General features: G+C 37.2%; 1 protein-coding gene across 1 annotated transcript in view; it reads left to right on the top strand.

Annotated features, from left to right (window-relative positions):
- The window catches only part of eif3hb (eukaryotic translation initiation factor 3, subunit H, b), a 97,056-nt gene that overhangs the window by 10,934 nt on the left and 62,573 nt on the right, over positions 1-23,549 (top strand). Inside the window, exon 2 of the mRNA XM_077195750.1 lies at positions 7,072-7,228. Coding sequence (XP_077051865.1) covers positions 7,072-7,228 — 157 coding nt within the window. The remainder of the gene's footprint in view (positions 1-7,071; positions 7,229-23,549) is intronic.

Below are 23,549 nucleotides of genomic sequence, written 5' to 3' on the forward strand. Positions count from 1 at the left end.
CTGCAGTCGTACTTGACGGCACCATGGAAGTGAATCCGAGCGCTGATGATACGCTGGATTCAATAGTAGAGATGTGAATAAATTCTAGCCATTTCATTCTTAACCAATATACAGTTGGAAAACAGAATAAAACTCGAGCATTTGAGCACAGATTGGACAGAAGATGTGATGAGAAGCTGAAGTCCGCGGTGATGTCATAAAAATCTGTGATCCATTTTAGCAGAAGTGAGAGACTAAGTTTTGAATGCTTATATCTCCTAAAATGCAAATTTTGTCATTGTTTTGGAACACACCAGCTTATTCATAACCTTAAGGCTAACATATTCATACAAAAAGCTAAAAAACATAAATTTTGATTTCAGGGAGCCTTTAAGAGTGTACTTCTGACACGAAGTAGATGTCCATCTGCTGGAAACTCTTCTGAGGTCGTACGTTCACATTTTCTGATTAGTGCGCACCTTGCCGAAGACTCTTGCTGCTCTTCCTCGTGACATTGCAGTCAGTGTCTGAGTTTCAGTTGCTTGACATATGGACTACAGGGACTAGCGCTCAATGCCGGCCTCATTCTCACTCTGGATCCCTGGTGACTTCGGCTTGGGTTAGAAATCACTCTCTTTTCGACCTGTGAATGCCACTTGCTCTGTAACTCTCCCAGTCACCTTGTCCCACTAAGACAATGAGCAAAGGCTTTGTTGAAAAATTTAACACATCTGGACATACAGCTGGTGTCCTCTCTTGCCGTTTCTTTGTTGTATTTTTAAATCTTTCAGTGCTTTTTGCGAAGGGCAAACATCCTATTTTACATATCACTGTCATTAAGCTTTTTTTTTTGGTTTAGTCATAGTTTTTGTCTTTTGTTTAAAATAGACTTTAAATTTAGTCAATATTTGTTTCACATCATATTCATTCATTTCAGTCAGTGTTACTCGAACTGAAATGGCATATTATTATGGTGTGTGCAAATACAGTTTTAGTTGACGGGAGTGCAAAATTAAACCAAATATTACTATGTGCTGTGAAAACCTGAAAACACTATGATAAGTAGACTATTGTAATAAAATATTGTGAATTCTTTATGCTTTCATTTTCATTGTGCTGGTCCTTCCATTTTAGTGCGGTATGCAAAGTGAATTCACAATGCATTCAATTTCAACTCACAACCCAGGCATTATTGACTGAGTACAATGGGTTTTGACTAGCACTGTAGGCCTGGTTTAATATGACTAAAGCGACCGGCTCTTTGACCTGCTGGAGTCTTGCCTAATGGCCTAAGTGCTTGTTATTCGCATGCTGTCTGCTTTATTGATAATCAGATGGCAACCCACCAATACAGCCATCAGCTGACAACAGGAATTCAAAACCCCTGCCAGCTTACAGTCAGTCATAGCTCTACCTCACGGTTAGGGCATTATGGGCATGAATGTTTGCTGTCAGGTTCCCGAGATCTAATAGTTATGTTCGTTAAGTAAAATTGAACCTGTGAAGATAGTCAATTTCAGTAATAAAGTTGTTTGGATTGATTGCTGAACTCTTGCATGCTCTGTCAGTTTTTCTTTTTGACCCCTGGAGTAGAAAAGTATAATTGGATAATTAAAAAAGATGTATATATATATATATAAATATACTTTTCGTAGCTTTCAAAACCTCTGTTCCCTTAGGCTATGAGTCCGCTAAAGCATGTTTAAAATCCAGAGCGTATATGACAAATATCTTATCTTGTAAAATGTGTGGTCAGTAGAGTTATGACTTGAGTTATGACTGACATTTAATTTTTATATTTAACAATATTATTACAACAATATTTTCCTGTTGTCTCTGTAAAGCTGCTTTGAAACAATCTACATGGTAAAAAGCGCTATACAAATAAAGGTGACTTGACTTGACGAGAGTACTGCCGCTCCTTAACACCATAACCAGTCCTATGCATATTTTACTTTACTTTTATTTTTTTATTTTATTCTAGTTTAATTTAATTTTGTTTTATTTTTTAAAATTTTATTCTAGTTTATTTATTTATTTTGTTTATTATTTATAATTTTATTTAATTAAAATTGTATTCTATTTATAAATTATTTTAATTGTATTACTCTATTCTATTCTACTCTATGTTTGGGGGAAATACAGTTCTGGAAATGTGATTATCTAAGTAATTTTGGACTTCCCTCGTGAATGACAGGAAGGTATTTGGGATCTTCCACTATGAGAACTGTAGATTCTGGTTGCAAGTCTTTTTAACTCTCAGAAATTGCTTCCAAGCACAGGCTCTCGACGAGGGTCAGGCTTTGAAGATGAATGGATGGTGTGTTGTATTGATTTTTTCCACCCCATATTGGTTCCTTAATCCTGGTTAAGCATGAGGAGATTTAAGCACAGACCTATGTCAAAGGTTTCTGAACCAGGATCTTGTTCCTTTGGGCCCCATTGACCTTTCAGCGCTGGTCCAATGAACACGATGCACAAGTTTATCAGTGTATCTCTCACTTATTTTTATTTGAAACCTTTGAGGGTTTAACATAAGACATTTAAATCCCGTACAACAACAACAACAAAAAATAAGGATGTGCCTGCTGGTGGTCACAACTGAAAATCTATTGTTGCGTTAGATGCCAGGCGTCCTGGACTCGGGGATCGATACTGCTTTGTCGGCAGATTCGAGCTCCTGCTGTGCTCGGCTGAAGATGAATTAGATTTTTCTATAAAAACGCGGCGCTTCATTCTGCCATTGAGCTTATCGCAGCCGTGTGGGATGCTTTACTCTTCACCTGTGCTATTTCATCCACTGTTATTACTGCGGCCCCAATGGCATTTTCCCATTCTCTATCTGTCCTCATCTGTTATCTATAGGGCACATTTCTAATTCCAAATGGTTATGATGTGTATTAAAGTTTACGGCTTAAATATTAAGCTTTATTTAGTCCCAAATCCACCTGCTACCATATTCCTTTCATCACATTTCCAGGAATCCCTTTAACTGTCCTCCCCTTTTATCATTTATTCTCCAGTCCATGCTTTCTAATGGACTATTCAGACTATACACATGATATATAAGCACAGCACACTTCCAGTCAAATGTCCGGATACTAACTCTTTATTTGTTATTGCTATTTGTCAGGTTAAATAATAAATAAACGAATAACCTAAAACTATAATGAATTTGATTAATATACATGTGTATATCTGGCTGTTTCCTTGCAGTAATTTTAAAATCTTTCAGTGTGTTTTGCGAAGGGCAAACATCCCATTTTATGTACCACTTTGTCACTGATATTTACATCCCTGCATTGCGGTGCCAAACTTGTGCAGTGTAAAACGATGCATTGTTAGAAGATGCTCAGCAATAGCCGCAACAGACAGCCAATAATAATTAATGCTTTGAACAGTCACGGAAATGCATGCAATTGAATATAAACGGTTATTTCAGTGTTTGAGGGAAAAAATGTTGAATGGTGACAGAAAACAAGACCACTGGAGTGAAGAAGAGACTGTTTCATTCTTACAGTCTGCAATTACATAAAATGAGGTTGTGCAATGCCAGAGCATTTCTGTAAACAGCAATACTTAGTTGCATAAACTGCAAAGACAAGTTAGTAATCTAATTTGATACCGAACAGTAAGACTGATTACCCCTAACTAACTGCTAGTTGATCATACTAGTTCTTAAAAACGCAGTTTTAACATAATGCCTATGTTTATGCAACTGGCCCCTGATCGCATTCTACGTATGTCCAATCACTGACACTGCAAATATGCAAAAGTTTAACACAGGGTTTCGGAATGTTCAATGTTCAACGTCAGCATATGAATAAATAAGTATGAGAAGTGTGAAATGTGATTCCGTTTACCCACGGTTTAGAGTTAAAGTTGCAGTAGGGAGTTTTGAGAAAATGTTGACTTAGCCTGAAAATTTGAACAAGCACAACTTACAGGTCCAACCCACTTGCTCTCTGCTGCGCTACAGCTCCTCCCTCCACAGCTCCTCCCTCCACAGCTCCTCCTCCACAGCTCCTACCTCCACAGCTCCTCCTCCACAGCTCCTCCATCCACAGCTCCTCCATCCACAGCTCCTCCCTACACAAGTCCTCCTCCACAGCTCCTCCCTCCACAGCTCCTCTCTCCACAGCTCCTCACCCACAGCTCCTCCCTCCACAGCTCCTCCTCCACAGCTCCTCCCCCACAGCTCCTCCCTCCACAGCTCCTCACCCACAGCTCCTCCCTCCACAGCTCCTCCCCCACAGCTCCTCCCCCACAGCTCCTCTCTCCACAGCTCCTCACCCACAGCTCCTCCCTCCACAGCTCCTCCCCCACAGCTCCTCCCCCACAGCTCCTCCTCCACAGCTCCTCCCTCCACAGCTCCTCTCTCCACAGCTCCTCACCCACAGCTCCTCCCTCCACAGCTCCTCCTCCACAGCTCCTCCCTCCACAGCTCCTCCTCCACAGCTCCTCCCTCCACAGCTCCTCTCTCCACATCTCCTCACCCACAGCTCCTCCCTCCACAGCTCCTCCCCCACAGCTCTTCCCCCACAGCTCCTGCCTCCACAGCTCCTCCCTCCACAGCTCCTGCCTCCACAGCTCCTCCCCCACAGCTCCTCCCTCCACAGCTCCTCCCCCACAGCGGAGCCTGCCGTGAACGCGCAGGCTAGTAAGCAGGACCACCGATGACGGCGGATTATAAACAGTTATGCAACATTCACTAATAGGGACGAAACATCAACAATATGATTTACATTGACTATGGCCTGCCCATACTTTGACTACAAACTTAGTCCTCAAATTATGTATTTTGCAATACATGTAACTTTATAACGTTGCACTCTTCCTATAAGTTATAAATAGCTAGTAAGATAACGTTAAAGGATTAGTTCACTTTTAAAAAAACTTTTGCTGATAATTTACTCACCCCCATGTCATCCAAGATGTCCATGTCTTTCTTTCTTCAGTCGAAAAGAAATTAAGGTTTTTGATGAAAACATTCCAGGCGTTTTCTCCATATAACGGACTTCAATAGGACACAAACGTTTCAAGGATCAAATGACAGTTTCAGTGCAGCTTCAAAGGGCTTTAAACGGTACCAGACAATGAATAAGGGTCTTATCTAGCGAAACGATCGGTCATTCCAAAAATAAATAAAAAACTAAGTTTTATAAGCACAAATGCTCTGTTCTGTGATGCACGTTCGTGATCCTGTTCGAACTCGTTCATCAAAATGAACAAATCTTTTTTCGAGTCATTTCGTTCGTTGAATGAACGAAATGACTCGAAAAAAGATTTGTTCATTTGGATGAACGAGTTCGAACAGGAGAGTCACGAACGACGGTACGCGCTCGCGCTATGCAAGAGAGGGGTGATCAGCGCGTACACGAGCGTGATTGACACTGCTAAGACATTCCTCCTGGCTCTGATTGGTTGTTTCTGACCGGGAGCGGTGTATTTCTGCAAATGGCAGTAGGACCACAGGGAGGAGCCAGAGGAGCTTGATTTTTTCACAGATTATCTGTCTCATATTCTACTGTCAGGACATAATGACAGTTTTAACAAATATTTGTTTACAAAAGTTACCTACTGGAGCTTTAACCAGGGTTAACTAACTAGCCTAACTTTCTCCAGAGCGGCTATATACATACATACATATATATATATATATATATATATATATATATATATTTATATATATATATAAATTAACTAAATTAATAACTGTTTTACAACAAAAATGAAACATCACTGAACTTACTTAAGCTGGACTGTGACACTATTTTCTTCTGGAAACAAACTTTGTTGCATTATTTTCCTGTTATCTCTGTAAAGGGGCTTTGAAACAATCTGTATTGTAAAAAGCAGGTTCCACTTTATTTCGATAGTCCACTTTAGACATTCTACTAACTATAAGTAACTTTGCAACTACATGTCGCCTAACTCTCATTAGTAGACTGTCACTAGACTGTAAGGTTATGGTTAGGTGTTAGGGTCCGGGTTAGTAGAATAAGGGTGTATTCACACCAGGAAAGTCCGATAGTTCACTTGCTTTGGTCCGGACCAAATACAATTTTTTTTTTTTTTTTGGTACGGTTCGCTTTCACACTGCTCTTTTTGCAAGTGAACCAAAATTTGTAAACAAAACCACACGTGTGTCGTGCCGACGCGGTGTCATTGGTTGTTGCGTTAAATCTTACCCAGATACAATAGTGCTATTTTCTGATTGGCTAACAACACCAGAGGAGACGCGCTTGATTCCTACCGGTTCCACAGTGAGAGCGGCGTGGCCAGAGTTTTGGGCGCTGCGGCATATTAAATATATTACAAATAGTTTTTCAGCGTGAGAAATACAATGTGTGGCGGGAGAGCGTGACAAAGAACCGAAATGAGTGACTGTCACGCTCAATGCGTGACACTTGAGAGCCCTGTCACTCATTCATTCATTCATTCCATTCCAATGATGCACACACGACGCGCAGAAAGACGCGTAACAGTATCGTGTGGCCAGACAGCGCGCCGGAATGGAATGTAGTAGGCTACAACAGATCACTTTCCCATAACGCAACTCCGACTACGGAAGCCTGTTAACTCAAAGGCGCAGTGCTTTCTTGCAATTGGGTCGGTTCATGTTCACACCGTAAACGAACCGTACCAGAGTTCGTTTGGAACCGTACCGAGACCACCTCAGCAGCTGGGTCTCGGTTCGGTTGTTTGGTCCGCACCCGAGTTCGATTGCTGTATTCACACCTGCCCAAATGGTCCGCACCAAGGGGGGAAACGAACTAGAGTTCGATTCAATCGAACCAAACAAGGCAGGTGTGAATACACCCTAAGTTTACTTTTAGTTGCCAAGTAAGATATCTTTTGGGGGACCAACGAAACAAAGTGATAGCAGATATTAAGCAGACAGTCTACCAATACTCTAATGAGAGTTAGTTGACATGTAGTTGCAAAGTTACTTATAGTTAGTAGAATTTCTAAAGTGGAGTATCGAAATAAAGTGTTACCAAAAAGCACTATAAAATGTGACTTGACTAGACTAGCCTGAAGAAGTGTGAGTGTTAGTGGATCTTCAAGCATGTGTGTGTTGTGTTCCAGGTGGTGATGAAGATCATCAAGCATTACCAGGAGGAAGGTCAGGGCAGTGAGGTGGTGCAGGGGGTGTTACTGGGGCTGGTGGTGGAGGACCGGCTCGAGATCACAAACTGCTTCCCGTTCCCTCAACACACAGAGGACGATGCGGACTTTGATGAAGGTAAGGGAATAAAGCTGTGCTTCTAAGCACTTTTCAGACAGGATTTATTTCTAAATGACATTTGAGTTACAATTATTAAAGGTCCCATATTGTCAAAACTGAAATTTTCCTGGCTTTTTTCATGATAACAGAGGTTTAGGGGCTCTGAAACTACCACATAAGTTTCAAAACAGTCGATCCACAGACAAAAAACACAGCCTGCATAAAGTAGCTGTGCCTTTTCACGAACTGTTGTGACTTCCGTATATTTGTGATGTCAGAACTACTCAGTCACCAATGGTGGGTCACTCAGAAAACAACAGGCCAATCAGAAGAGAGGTTCTTGAATATTAAGTAGACGGGCCAAAATCGACCTGTTCTTGGCAGAGCTCCTCAGAAAGGAGGTGCAAAATATATATTGACATGGTTTTTGGTACTTATACCGCAAATATATATATTCTTAAGGACATCAAACCCTTAAAATAAAACTTCAGAAAGTTGTACAATATGGGACCTTTAAGGTAAGACATCTGCCATCAGTATTGTTACTTAAAATAGAATTGTTTTCATGGATCAAATTTAGTTTCATATTGGTTCTTTCGCACCTGGTAGTTATAGGAACTCAGTAGAGATCGACCGATATCGTTTTTACCGATATTTTCCCAGATATTTAAGCATTTTCCCATAATCGGGTATCGGTTTTGTAATGGCGCTACAGAAATAAAACAATGAATAAATATCGGTTCTGTATATCGGTTACCGGGCACATAAACGTAAATAATTGGTATTAAAAAATCAACATCGGTCGATCTCTAGTACTATTTTTACATATTGTCAAATGAGACTCATATATCGTATGATGTATCATATCGCCCACCAATAATTATGTTAAATTATCGTGATTGATATAATATTGATCAAAAATAATTTTTGTCATAATCGAGCAGACCTAATGTTTAAAATGGCTTTTTAAAAATGTCAGATGCTCGTGTTTCACGAATGCGGTCACAAAATGTGTTAGGTTGAGCTAATATAGTTCCTCCAAAAGGTGTTCCTATAATTAAAGTCATTCCTAGTCCCAGCAAAAAGCATGTACCGCCAATATTTATAGTGACTATAAAAAAAATATCCGGTGCGAAAGCCCCTATTGTATCATAGTAATACCCATCAGAACTGATGCCACTCAGTTGACTTTCTCAGAAATAAAATGAATATATTTTGGGCTCCCTTAAGAAATATTGAAATAATCATTATAAGCAGCTTTGGGGAGAAAGCCAAAGATTTCGTGACATGGGTGTTGAGATGTGGTACATTAAGTACTGATGGAGTGCAGATACATAAATAAGATTCCTGGGAATACTATAAATGCATTCACTGCTAGATAGTGATCCTGTTATTCCAGTTCAATGTAGATCGTTCTGCCTTAAATTGTGTCTGATAAGACTGTCAACAACTTTCTGATTTTATAAGCACACAGCCATTTGGTTAGAAACACCTTTTGCACTTTTCTTCATCTTGTTCTTTTTCATTCATTGTATTTTTCAGTATGCCTAAACACACAGAAAGTAGGTAGATGAAAATCTAGATGTATAAACCATCATAACAAGATTTGAATCCCGGACAGTTGTGTTTGTAGCCTCGTATTTTTATCTACTAATCTGCCATTGCATTATTGTCCAATTAGCCACAGTGTTTGAATGTGGGCCGTTTGTATCTGACTGCAGATTTTCTATTATTGCTTAAGGCTCTGTCATATACAAATGGAAGATGATGCTGTTATTCAAATTGGTGTTTAACCAACTATAAAAGTATGATATATTGTTTTATTTATTGTTGCTTAATGCAGTTTTGCACACAAAATCGAAATTAAGCGACATTTATTTCAGTTACACCAGGGAAATTTCACTTTTATCTCTCGTCTTTGCGTTTCGTCACACATTAAACTCCTCTGCAAGTGTAAGCTTTAGTATTTTATGACACCACTGTGTCTGGCCTGCCAACTTGTCAGTGATCACTAAGGCAGAAAAACGTCATCGCCGATATTTGCGCTAGTAAACGGCAGAGTAAATTGCTGTGTAATTCAACAGAAACCTGTACCCTTTTATAGGGTTTCTCCAGAGAGCGCTAGCCAGAACGCCTCGAGAGAATGACAACGGTCTGGTTTCAGCACAGAGCGAGAGTTGTTTATTGGGTTTTACGGCCGGCGAGATCACAGGTGTTCGCCAGTGAGATGTGTCGTGCGTCATGCGAGGGAGAATGAGGCAGGGATGGATTATTAAAAGTGTAATGGCCTGTAGAGCCTCGGAAATGGAGGCAGCGAAGGAACCAAAATTGACTAAGGGGTTGTTTTGTGGGATACCAAAATAGGACTGGGTGAAAGGACCATAAATACCGCAATGGTAGAAAAAGATTCTGTTCATACTGTGAGATATCCATGTCGTGATATAAATATAAAAAATTAAGTCAAAATTAAAGCAGAAAATTATAGTCAAAACCGTGCCACTTAAAATTATTCTCTTATGATGACTTGGGCCTTTTTGGTTTGTTAATGAAGTTTAAAATTTGAAAATGTGTTTATTAAATTATGTCAGTCACTAGAATAAAAATGTGAAATGCTAGATGACTATGTGATATATTTATTATTCTAATATTATTATTATTAGTAATACATATAATTCTACTAGTAACTTCTAATAATAATAATAAAACATTTTGTTGTTTAATTATTCACTAGAAAAAATGCAGTCCTACATGTAATATAAAATATTGTTATTAATAATAATTAGTACTGTCAAACCGATTAATCACAATTAATATATTATATACATATATAAACACACTTTTATGTTAGATGTGATTAATCACGGTTAATTGATTTGATAGCACTAATAATAATATATAATATAATACAGAATAACAATAATTTATTATTATTATTAATTATTTTGTTTCATTATTAGCATTTTTATTAATACATTTTTAGACATTATTACATGATGATAATGTTATAAATAGTAATAAGAATATATTAATAATACAGTCCATAACAAAAATGTATTAATTACACATTAATTATACATAGTTTATTTTTTAGATCCATAACTATATATATTATCATTAGCATGAAATAAAATGATTCATGCTATAATATAAGATTTTGGTATTGCCGTCTTCTGCTCCGAAATGTGTTGCAAACTTGGATTTAAAAATATATATATTTGAATACTTGAGTCAATTTTGAACGCGTTAGAAGGAAAAACATGAGCACCTTTAATTCAGCAACTGACTTTAATGTGTTACGATGCATTTATCAGGAAGAGTTGAGTTCATACTAATTCTAACTGAGAATTAAAGCCTCGAGCGTGGTGCATGGCATCTTCAAGTATACATTAACTCAGAGACTGTGACACTGCCTGAGGAGTCCTCGCGCTTCATTTACTCTCCGCTTCTGCTACAGATTGTGTACATATACCACAATGTGTGTTTGAGTGACCCTCTCCCACCCTTCCCATCACAGCCTGTTTTTCTCTCCGTCTTTAGTCCGTAGGGCAGTGCCTGACAAATTATGGTGTCTAATGGATATTTAAACACCCTTCATATGCAAAGCAAGGAGCCTTGAACTGTTCGGGCTGCAGAAAGGTGTAAATTCACTCTTTAATGAGCAGCGAGAGTCTTTTGCTTGTTTTTCCTGCAAGGCAATTGCTTTATTTATTACTCGAGTTTAAAAAAGTGAGTTAGAGCCTGCCGCCTTTCTTTACCTCCTCCTCGTGAGTGTTTTTTCCATGGGCGTTTTCAATTTCGTCCATTATGAAACCTGCCTTAGACCTGAGGTGACTTCCATCACTTCACTCTATTTTTGCCTGGTGTTTGACTGCCTCAAACAGAGCCGCAGTCTTTCAGGTGGTTGGATTAAGTTTTATCTGATGGAGGAGTGCAGGTTTGCTGAAACGGGAGGGTGGAACACCTAAAGAGTGCAATACAAACATTCACAGGCAGAGATAAGCTTCGTCTCTGACCTTACATTTTCTGAGTCAGAAAAAGATCATAAAAATAACTTTTCGATCCAGCTCTGCGTATTTATTAAATCTGTGATAATGCATGCTTTTTGTAAAGTATGTTTGTTTTTAGATTTGCCAATGCACAACATGCATCAACAACATAACAATGCAACATCTAAATAACCCCCCAGATTGAACCTAAAGCTGATCAATGTTTTAATTTAACATGCATGTAGAAACTGTAAGTATTATTGTGAGTTTGGAGACTGGATTCTCAGTTTGTTTGGGAAACCTGTTTGAAAACAATTATTATTATTATTGCTATTCTGGTTGGTCTTGATATTGCCACAGAAATTATATTTATTAATCATTATATTTAAATGCTAGTATTAAATGCCTATCCTTACTAAAAAAGGACAGTGATATATTGATATATATATATATATATATATATATATATATATATATATATATATATATATATATAAACATACTCTAATAGTGTTTTAATATTTACAATATTGTTTTAAAATTAAAGCTTATGATGCATTAAATTAGTTCAAAAGTGCCAAAAGATTTGTATTTAAAATTAATTATGTTCTTTTGAACTTTCTATTCATCAAAGAATCCTGAAAAATAAAACCACCACAAAAATATTATGCAGCACAACTTTTTTCAATAATCATGTTTCTTGAACAGCATATTAGAACGATTTCTGAACAATCATGTTAATATTTTACAATATTACAGCTTTTACTGTATTTTTAATCAAATAAATGCAGCCTTGGTGAGCTTAAAAAACTAACAAATCTTACCAATTCCAAACTTTTGAATGGTAGTATATACCCTGTTAATACAAGATACCTCACATACTGTGGAATTACCATGATCCATATCCAAAAACATGGTACTTGATAAAACATAGTGTCGGGTAAATTAAACAAATGATAGGAATAGTGGTGTTCATTTATTATTTCTTGATAAATTAATCTTGCACAGAACTTTATACACAATTTGCAAGTTGTATAGTAGCATTACACTAATGTTATGGTAATGTGCATGAAATCACCTCAGGGTTTTGTTTCTGTGTAAATGCTTTGACAGCCATGATTTGATTTCACAGGAATTATTCTCTAGAAATTTGTAAACTTGAACAGACAACCAAAATGTTGGTGGTTTACAAGTTTGTCTCCCGCTGGTTGTGTTTGTTTCAATGGCTTCAGCCTCTGCCGTTGAAGACACACTTACTGTAATAAACTGTGTTTTCTGCACTGAATCTGTTCTAATCGTGACCAGCACCGTTTGTCTCAGTTTCAGCCTCTCAATCCTGTTTGGTGTAAATATCTAATCTGCATGTCTGTACTCTGTGTTTGAGTCTCCAGTCCCATTTTTTTAACCTTTTGACAAGGACATATGATGCTTTTTTCCATGTTCATCTTTCTTTAGTGTGTAATGTTGTTGTTTGAGCATGAAAAAGCTCTTAGTTCTTCTCTATATCAGTGTTTCTGAACTCCTGAAACGCCTCCATTGTAGTCTTGAGTTTCTTCCGGGAACGAACACGTCACAATTAGGCATGTGCCGGTATCAAATTTTCATGCTGCGATTAATTGATTGAGCTTTTATCACGGTATACGGTATTATCACGATATTTTAATTGCACAAGAGAAACAGACGGATTGGGGGTATCTAAAAAAAAACTTGCATCACAATGTGTAATTGTGATTGTCAAAAAATTAATTTTATTTTTTAGTGACAACATGTTATAATGTTTACATGGTACAGTTACTGAGGCTACTGTTTGTATTATTGCTTAACACAATTTTCATGATTTCAATTAAATTCTTGGATTTAATTTCAATCTTGATTCAATATTGACTCATTTGGATAAATATTAGGTAGGCTACAGTAGATAGGCTGCATTTAAATGTTTCTCAAGAAAAAATATATCTCACATAATGCTGTAAACATACAGAGAGAAATTAAATATAATGCATACAATATAAATATAATAAAAATATAAATATAAAAATGTAATATGCTGTAATTTTCATTATAATACCAATTATATAATGACAAGTAAACATATATTAAAATAATATAGTGCACATATTTAGCAAAATACTCCTCTCTATAGCTATTTTCTTATAGTCAACTAACATTAAATGGCTTTCCTGAGGTAAATGTAACGTTCTGTGACATAATTGTTCTCCTGCAGTGTTATTGACCTCTTTCCGTGGTTGAAAAACACTGATTGATCGAAAGTACGTACCTTTCGGTGGGTTGTACTGTATCTTTAATAAAAAGTAACAGATGATCTGTTTACTTGAACTGAGGCGCGCGATCTGTCACGTCACATTTACAAGCACCAAAACAGTATTTATTGTCTGAATTTCGTTATAAAACCTGAGAGCTGATATTTTTTTCATATCAAAAGTAACCTGCTCTGTCTAGTCTGTCGGTGTCAGTGTCCTCTTTGCTCCGCGATTTTTCTCTGGGTGAGAAAATGGATGTGTGGCACGAGACCGTGTGAAAGTGTCAAATGCGTGAGTCTCAAGCTGAATGCGTGAGAGTTGGCAGCCATGCGGGGGATAAATAGTCGGCAGCGTTCCTCCTTCCGCCGTGCTTCTTCTCCATGTGAGGATTGTTTACATTAGACTAGAGTGCGCACTGCATGCACACAGTGCTTATACATGTGATGTGGGGATTGTTTACATCAAAGTGCACATGTGTTTTGCGCAGCATATACGCATTGTTTTTTAAGCGGTTGATGGAAAATAAGCTGATGCGCGTTCTAAAAATCTAAATTCGGATCTATTATTTTTCACGGTATTTCGAAGTCCCCGCGATAACAATATCGTGCATATTCATTACCGCGATTTATCGCATTACCGAATACCGGCACATGTCTAGTCACAATATTCCTCGTTATAATAATTCATACGCAGAATAAAGGGGCGGGGCCTGGTTGAGTTAGTTAGTAGTGTGTTAAACTGGCGGTTATGGAAAGGGGCGGGACATTTCCCAAACACACTCGAAGCACTCGACCAATCACAACACACTGATCGAGACGACCAATCAGAGCACAGTGTGCTTTTCAGAAGGAGGGGCTTCATAGAGACAGGAAGTAAACAGAGCGTTACTGACAGACTGGGAAGAGAGGAGCCGCAACAATGGAGAATATGAGGAAAATAATCAACATTCAAGCAGGAAAACCTGTTCTAGTAGAGCCTGAAAACAACATCAAGGCTTACGATCCTTGCACACTGCACGGGTAATAGTTTTGCACCTTGCAGTGCAAAATATGCGTCCGAAATTTTCGCACGTTAAAAAATAAATACGACCTCATGTTTTGTCAATCCCGTTTACACACTGCCGGCGATACTTTTGTCCGTCATAAAAAAAATTTGGATCGGGTTTGATTTTCTGCATTTTTCGCATCCATAGCAAGCATGGCGTTTTGAAAATTCAGAGCCACCACATGACGAATACGAAAAAACGCATACGTTTTTCGGAAATTTCGGAAAAACGCAAATTTCGGACTCAGTGTGCAAGGACCTTTAGGCATAATAGGCCCTCTTTAATATTTAAAAGATTAGAAGTTACATTTAAAAAAATGTTCCCCTAAAATATTCTTTCAAACAGCCATTGTAGCCATTTAGATGCACAATGTAAAAGTAAAATCCTGTAAAAATAAATGTTATGTAAGACTAAATGAGAACAAGCAAGAGTGATATTTAATTACTGTCATACATATGTACCAATAAACAGTTTATTTTAGTAGCTAGCTAGTATAATGAGTCTTTGCATGTTGCTCAGGGTTAATTACATTAACACTTATATATCTAAATGTTTATTGATGTGTTGAACTTTCGTTGTGCTGTTTTTTGCTGTAACGAGATGCGTCTTTTCATCATGTTCCAGGTTGACGTTGAAGCATTCAGTGCGAAGCTGTTAGCTCAACCCCGTCCCACATGAATGCATCAGGATACATTAGCATGCTATGCGTTTCGTCTTCTCCATTGGCCTTGCTGTGCTGCCATTCTGAATGTTTTCTCTCCTGTTTTACTGCTAGAATGTATCTAAAGTAGTATTAAGATTTAATATTTAGAGGTGTCAAAAGTATTCATATTCATTACTCAGGTAGAAATATAGATACTAGAGTTAAAAAAGACTTCTGTAGAAGTTGAAGCTTTTTACTCGAGTAAAAGTGTAAAAGTACTGGTTTCACAACTACTTAAAGTATAAAAGTAATGTAAGGAAAATAATGCCATTAAGGACAAAACCTTAGGCCGTGCCACAGGGAAAAATAAATTATCTAAAGGCCATAATGACTATAATGTTATCCTATATTAAAATGTTAATGTTGAAAATTTTGGGAAGCACTAGGCTCCCTGTTTCAGCCGCATATATGCCCATTGATGGATCGTGTACAAACCAATAGGGTGTTCTGAATGGTATATGTTTATACTTCACATCCAACCACAATCAAATTCACTCTCTCCGGATGGCGTGATTTATAAAAAATAATCAAAAAAAAGGTTATGATGACAAGCCGGAATGAAAACAAGCCGAAATGAAATAGGAGTAACGAGGCTATTTCTAAAATGTAAGGAGTGGAAAGTACAGATAATTGCGTGAAAATGTAAGGAGTAGAAGTAAAAAGTCAGCTGAATAATAATTACTCCAGTAAAGTATAGACACCCAAAATTTCTACTTAAGAAAGGTAACGAAGTATTTGTATTTCGTTACTTGACACCTCTGTTAGTATTAACAGTGTGCGACCAACATGTGGATCTTCCATTCACATTTACAAATTCCCTAGGATCAAATGTCTCAATTTCGTAGGACTGTATTTCTCAGTTTTGAACCTGATATTTTATGCCACCTTTATTTAATACGGCTGATTGAGGTCACGGAGCTTCTGCTAATGGGTTAATCAGTAGAATTAGGTTTGTAGGATAAGCGAGACATCAAAAAAGCTCAGTCTTGGGTTCCCACAGTCAGTCTGTGACTGAACAGACAGTGAAAGTACGCAGACAGGCTTTTGAGGCACTATAAAGTCATGTCCAATGATCTAGAACAAATTCAACTGAGCTTTACACCGTGTCCTAACCAGCCGTGACACAATAAGTTACTAGCATCAGGCAATTTGTCAGTCCGCGCTGAAAGTGAAAATGCTGTGTGACACAGAATAATCACAGCCGGTCAGAACATATTCGCTAGTTAGAACAAAAACGTGCATTTTTAAAATGTATTTAGGAGTTTTTTTGTTTTTTTTTGGCTTGTGCGTGTAAAAATGGCTCCTGATGTAGTATGTGTAATTGCTCTGTACATCGTCATCATCATTATTATGTAAGTATTTTATAAATATACACTAGGGTCAGAAAGATTAATATTTTTTTTATGCTCACTAAGTCTGCATTATTTGATCAAAATAAATGCGCAAAAAATACATTGTAATTTATTCCTGTCTTTAATTTGAATTTGAATTTTCAGCATCATTATTCCAGTCTTCAGTGTCACATGATCCTTCATAAATCAGTATAATATGATAATTTGGTGCTCAAGAAACATTTATGATTATTATCAATTATCAATGTTGAAAACAGTTGCTTGTTTTCAGGATTATTTGATGAATAGAAAGTTCAAAAGAACAGCATTTATTTGAAATAGAAATTGTTGTAACATTATAAATGTCTTCACTGTCAGTTTTGATCAATTTACTGCAATTTATTTGAAAATAATTTTTTTTAACCATATAAAGGTGCTAAGTTTCACTTTTTCCAATTCCAATTCATCCTTACTAAATTAAAGTAGTAATGTTACTGACCGCAAACTTTTTAGACTAGCAACTTACAGTGAATTTTTTTGACTTGTTGAAAAATATTGATATAAGAATTGGATGCAGCCATAACACCCTCCAACCTGTGTACTATCTGAGAAAGCAACATTTTTCAGGTTTCTAGCTTGTGAGAGTCTCGCAGAATAAGAGAACAACAATTTTATCACCAGAAGGTGGCAGTATGGGACCTATGGAAAATGCCTGTGTGTGTGTGTGTGTGTGTGCAGTGACTCCAACTGGGTGGGGGATTTATCTGATAAATGCATAAATAAAACTGTATGACTTAAAGATTGCAGCTCTGTGCTGTCGGAAGTAATCCGCAGCCCATATTTCCTGGCAGAAAAATTGAGTATTCATTGTGGAAATGATCTTGTAGATTAACTCGGTCTCTGGCAGAGGTGCACTGAGAATGGATTATCCATTTAGGCTGTTTGTAAGTTTGTGTTTTGTACATGAACGGAGCATTACGACTTCACCTCTGTGGCAGGAGTGATATATTTTTAAGTTGATTTCAGGTTTGTGACAGAGGAGGGGAGGAGGTGTGTGTGTGTGTGCCACAGTTAACAGCATGCGAACCAAGAAAAATGAAGGCTTTCAGGGATGTCGTCAGTCAAGCGACGTGCCCGGCATCCTAATGTGCTTGGGGTGTGATTTGTATTTTATTTTCTCTCTTCTTCATTTTCCTGAATTTGATGTTATATAACTGCAGACCCTGCTGAAAGCAATCTTAAACCAGTGTAAGCTGGTTTTCTCCTGTCTGATTGCTAGTTTAAAAAGGTTTTGGGGGATTTTCAGCTGGTCAGGTTGCAGTTTTTAAGATTTTGCAGGGGAGTGTGTGTAGACATGCCAAGAAGTGACTGAAAGGATGAGAAAATTATGGATTACTAATATTATGAAGTGCCTCTCTTGTACCATTGACTCTTTAAATGCTGTGATGTATTAATCAGGCTGGGTTACGCCTCTCTGGCTCACAGTCTTTAGTAGTTAAACATGAGAAATGACAGTCTAAATCTTAACCTGCATCATCAACCACCTGTCCGGTCTTCATATTACATTTTTCCACATTTGAAGAATCAAACCACAATTAGGCGTATTTGCTTGATATCCAAAATTGTTAATCCTATTTTTGGACTAATTTTTTGGCAAGCTGGATTCGTCTCTTGTGGCTGCATAGGAAGTAAGGATTTGGAGAACCACATATTTTCAAAACCGACCAGTCGATTAATAGGTCTTAAGCGAGTCTGGTGTAATTAGGCCGGTTTGGGTTCACCTGACCCAGTTACGTTTTAATGATTTGTTTATATTATGTTATGCAAGTCACGTGTTCAAAAAGAGGTAGCGTGGAACAAAATATTTTTTTATGTTTATGCTTTAGGTCCATTTAAAAATGCAACATTTAGGGTTTTACCATGCAAACGTTCTCAAAGCTAAAGCTCAGCTCACTAATGATAGAAAAAGAAAGTCTAGATTAACTAGTTAACTTCACTAATCGACTAGTCAGTTGTTGGTTGGTAAAGCCTTTCCTATTAGCAACTGTGGGGTTCAAACTCAGGTCTCCATTTAAGATGCTTAGCCATGCCTTCATACTTTTAATTGGATATGTTTTTTGTTTCTGATAAACTAAACTAATTTAGAAGTACTTGTGCCATTTTATACACTACTGCTCAAAAGTTTGGGGTCAGTAACTTTTTTTTTTTCTGCAAGGATGCAGTAAATTGATCAAAACTGACAGTGAAGACATTTATAATGTTACCACAATTTCTATTTCAAATAAATGCTGTTCTTTTGAACTTTCTATTCATCAAATAATCCTGAAAACAAGCAACTGTTTTCAACATTGATAATTGATAATAATCATAAATGTTTCTTGAGCATCAAATCATCATATTAGAAATATTTCTTAAGCATCATGTGACACTGAAGACTGGAGTAATGATGCTGAAAATTCAGTTTGATCACAGGATAAATTACACTTTAAAATACATTCACATAGAAAACAGCTATTTTAAATTGAAATAATATTTCACAATTTTACTTTTTTTTTTTTACAGAGCCCCTAAAGGGTCATGGTGGTGTAAAAAAATATGCGATGGGAGGAAAAATAATAATAAAATAAAATAATAAAAATAAAATGAATGCTTGCAAAGTTTTTCGGGGAACGCAAACGTTTTGTGAGAGAAAGCAAAAGCATTGACAAATAATTTTTTCTCCATCTCATTTTTTTCCCTTCACCATGACCCTTTAGGGGCTCCATAGTTTTTGCTATATTTTCGAAAAAAGGAACAAATTGGTGAGCAGACTTATTTCAAAAAAGCATTTAAGAATCTTACTGACTCCAAACTTTAGAACAGTAGTGTGCACTAAATTAATCCTTAACATTTTTACGTCATGTTTCCTTGACGTAAGGATCCATGTTTTCGTCATGTAATCTTTTTTTTGTGTTCAACCAGCCCTTCTTCTCTAAAACCGTTCCATAATTGAATTAAATTCAATTAAATTCACATTTATTTGTATAGCGCTTTTTATAATACACATCATTTCAAAGCAGCTTTACAGAAAATGCACATTACAATTAAGAGTGATCTGTTATCAGAGGTAACAGTCTAAGTTATGTATCTCAGAAATGTACATATACAAATCACAGTTGGATAAAAATGTGGTAAACAATTCAATAGTTAATGTGAAAAAAAATGCATTTAAACAATGAGTAACACTTTATTTTACAGTGTCCTTGTTACATATGTTACATGTACTTACCATAGTAATAGCAGTAAATTGTGCATAATTACATGCAACTAACACTCAAACAAATCCTAATCCTACCCTAATCCTATAGTAAGTACATGTAGTTGCTTAATATTACTCATTACTTAAATATATAATTACACTGTAACAATGACTCCTTAAAATAAGGTGTAACCAAAAAATATTATAATTTAAGGCAGAAACAGTGAGCTGAGCTCATTGCTAACTAGCTGAATGCTGAAAAAAAGAAAATATCTCACATATCGGTCTTCTACTGTACACAAACCCTGTGTCAGAGTCCCTGTCGAGTTAGCATCACAAATTTCTCCAAGTTATCTGTTATCAGAGGTGACTGTCTAAGTTATGCATTTCAGAAATGTACATAAACAAATAACAGGTAGATAAAAATGTGGTAAACAATTCAATCATTTATGTAAAAATAAATAAATATGCATTTAAACAATGTAATAATTTAAGGCTCATTGATAACTAGCTGAATGCTCAAATAAAAAAAGATCTCACGTATCGGTCTTCTAGTGCACACAAACCCTGTGTCAGAGTCCCTGTTGAGTTGACATCCCAAATGTCTCCCAAGACCCCGTTGCACGCGCGCACTTGTCGTCTCAGAGCGGGTTAAGTGTGGCTTGCGGGGACGGTAAGCAGTGTTGTGAAGTTTACAGCACGGCCTAATGAGTTTTTGCTCATCAGAGCGAGATCATGCGGGCCTGTCGCGGGCGGAGCACGGCCCGTGGCGAGGATTAAAGCCGTGGTTAATCTCCGGTTACATCAGATCAGGCGAGTGGCGCTTCACTGCCCCCCCGGGCACCGTTCACCAGCCTCGCTCTCTCACTGCCAACACAGAAATATTTACTTTGAAATGCATTGCTCTGCAGCTCGTCTCCACCGTTAGTCAAGTCACCTTTATTTACATAACGCTTTTTACAATACAGATTGTTTCAAAGCAGCTTTACAGACATAACAGGAAAATAGCGTCACAGTTCAGCTTAAGTAAGTTCAGTGATGCTTCATTTTTGTTTTAAAAAAGTGATTAATTTATTTCATTTATATACATATATAGCCGCTCTGGAGAAAACCGTGATGTCATCCTCCAGCTCAGTTCTCATTTATTTGTGTCAATGCAGGCAGGTCAATAATATAGTTGAATATTAAAGTGATAGTTCACCCAAAAATGAAAATTCTGTCAGTAATTACTCTCTCTCATGTTGTTCAACCCCGTAAGACTTTCATTCATCTTCGGAACACATTCTTGTCGCTTGATAAACTTAAGATTGAGCCACTGTAGTCACTTGGACTATTTTAACGATGTCTTTAATGACTTTTCGGGGATCAGGTTTCAGTCCCTTAGAAGCTTATGGAGGAGTGATCCAGCTCTCAGATTTAATCACAAATATCTTAATTTGTGTTCCGAAGATGAACGAAGCTCTTACGGGGTTAAACAACATGAGGGAGAGTTAGGGTTGGGCGGTATTTCGGTAATATCGTATACCGCGGGGTCTTAAAATAGCAACGGTATCAGTTTCAATACCGTCATTACCGGCACTTATATATAATATATAAATATAATTTATTCAATGCCTAAAAATGCTTTTGTAGTTGTCATCAAGTGACAGTGTGGAGGAGAAAGAGAGAGAGAGAGAGAGAGAGAGAAGGGAGAGGCGGTATATACTGACGAGGCAATTTGTAAATGTTGCAATAAAAAAGGTGACCGCGAGAGATGGAAACACCTCTAACCTAATGTCGCATCTCCGAAACAACCACCCACTCACTGCTGCGAGGATGCATTTTGCCCCGAGTTCATTAAATAAGCGCATTAGTTTATATTTGTTAAAATATATATATATATATATATTTGTGGGTGGGTATTTGTCTGATGGCGCAGTGGATAAGACACATGTCTGTGGTGTGAGAGACCCGGGTTCGAATCCACTGTGAGACACCAATGTGTCCCTGAGCAAGACACTTAACCCCTAGTTGCTCCAGAGGCGTGCGACCTCTGACATACATAGCAATTGTAAGTCGCTTTGGATAAAAGCGTCAGCTAAATGAATAAATGTAAATATTATAATGTTATTTTTTTTACGTTGGTAATGAAAACTGAACAGCACGAGTAAGATGGGATGCATCGGGAGTCAGACATTGACCACTTAATTAAGTTTAATTTTGTAAAAGGCCTTTCTTTAAAGTGAATTTTGTTTTGTATAAATTGTATCTTAATTTTAATAATTTTTTTTTATCAACCAATAATAAATAAGAATCAAATATAGCAGACAACATAATCACGACATGATCGTGCGCTGGCGCACCGCGGTCACTTGCATTGAAATCTCATCATAAATTAACCGAAACTCAGTGTATGTCTCACAGACATGACAGATATCTAAATAAAGCTTGAAATTTCATTAAACGAAACAATTCAAAATGAAAAGAAATAGGCCACTCGCTGATTATTTAATCCATGATGTGCATTTCTCTCTATGCGCGTTCATACGGAAATGGCGATCATCAAATTAAACGAAACTATTCAAATCGAAAAGAAATCGGCTAGCCTACTCTCTGATTATGTAATCCATGATGTGCATTTCTCTCTATCGTTCACTATGGAGATGGCGATTCGTCAATTTCTTTAAACGAAACAATTCAAAAGGAAAAGAAATAATAGGCAGCATACTCTCGGATTAATCCATGATGTGCATTTCTCTCTATTTGCGCGTTCACTGCGGAGATATCAATCGTCAATTTCTTTAAACGAAACAATTCAAAACGAAAAGAAAAAGACTAGCCTATACCTTCTGATTATGTAATCCATGATTTGCATTTCTCTCTATATATGCGCGTTCACTAGGAGATGGCGATCGTCAACTTAATCTTTGCAGCTCTGACAGAAAAGTTGTATTAATAAAAATCAACTGACGCGTGTCACCGGATTTACAAATGCACTTCTTGCTTGTTGCTTATTAATTTAATTTAAATGAATTAATAAAATGAATACAATTGTCATAATTAAAATAATTAAATATTATTAATTGTCCCATTTTTGCTCATTTATAAATAGTATTTATATCTACCACCCCCTCAGCACCTGGGTTAAAAAATTATTTGGCGCCACCATATTATAACGGCCCACGCATTAAAAATAGTCGAGTCTAAATAGGCCTACGGCTCATATTACATTTAATGCCGTCAGCCGGGATCAGAATCAACGTGCACGGGTTGGCCTTGATTTTTTTTTTTTTTTTTGCCCGATCTGGTATTCAGTTTCTGAACGGTATAGGCACAAGCCAACAGTTTTGTGACGCTGTCTGAGCCTTATGTCATAATTTTTAATTAGTCACGGTAATACCGTATACCCCGGTAAGATAGGGAGGAGGTTTGACGGTATCAAAATTTGGATACCGCCCAAGCCTAGGGAGAGTAAATACTGACAGAATTTCAATTTTTGGGTGAACTATCCCTTTAAATACAATGTCCCCATCTAAGCAAGACAAAAGCCAAAGGTGAAAAGGCGACAGTGGCGAGGAACCGAAACTCCATCAGTGACAGAATGGAGAAAAAAACCTTGTGAGAAACCAGTCGTTCAGTTCTGGCCAACGAACGAACAGTGTATGATTATGATTCCGGAATCATTATAGGTCAGAAGTCAGATTGGATTGCAACATTCAGAATAGGACCATAACAAACACTTATTTTTCATTTCCACCCCTCCAGCAACTTCCCTCCTGTTTTCTCCTCATGTTTT

Source organism: Siphateles boraxobius, unplaced genomic scaffold, assembly GCF_051911475.1.
Source record: "Siphateles boraxobius isolate OS27281-9 unplaced genomic scaffold, OSU_SipBor_1 35, whole genome shotgun sequence".
Taxonomy (NCBI): domain Eukaryota; kingdom Metazoa; phylum Chordata; class Actinopteri; order Cypriniformes; family Leuciscidae; genus Siphateles; species Siphateles boraxobius.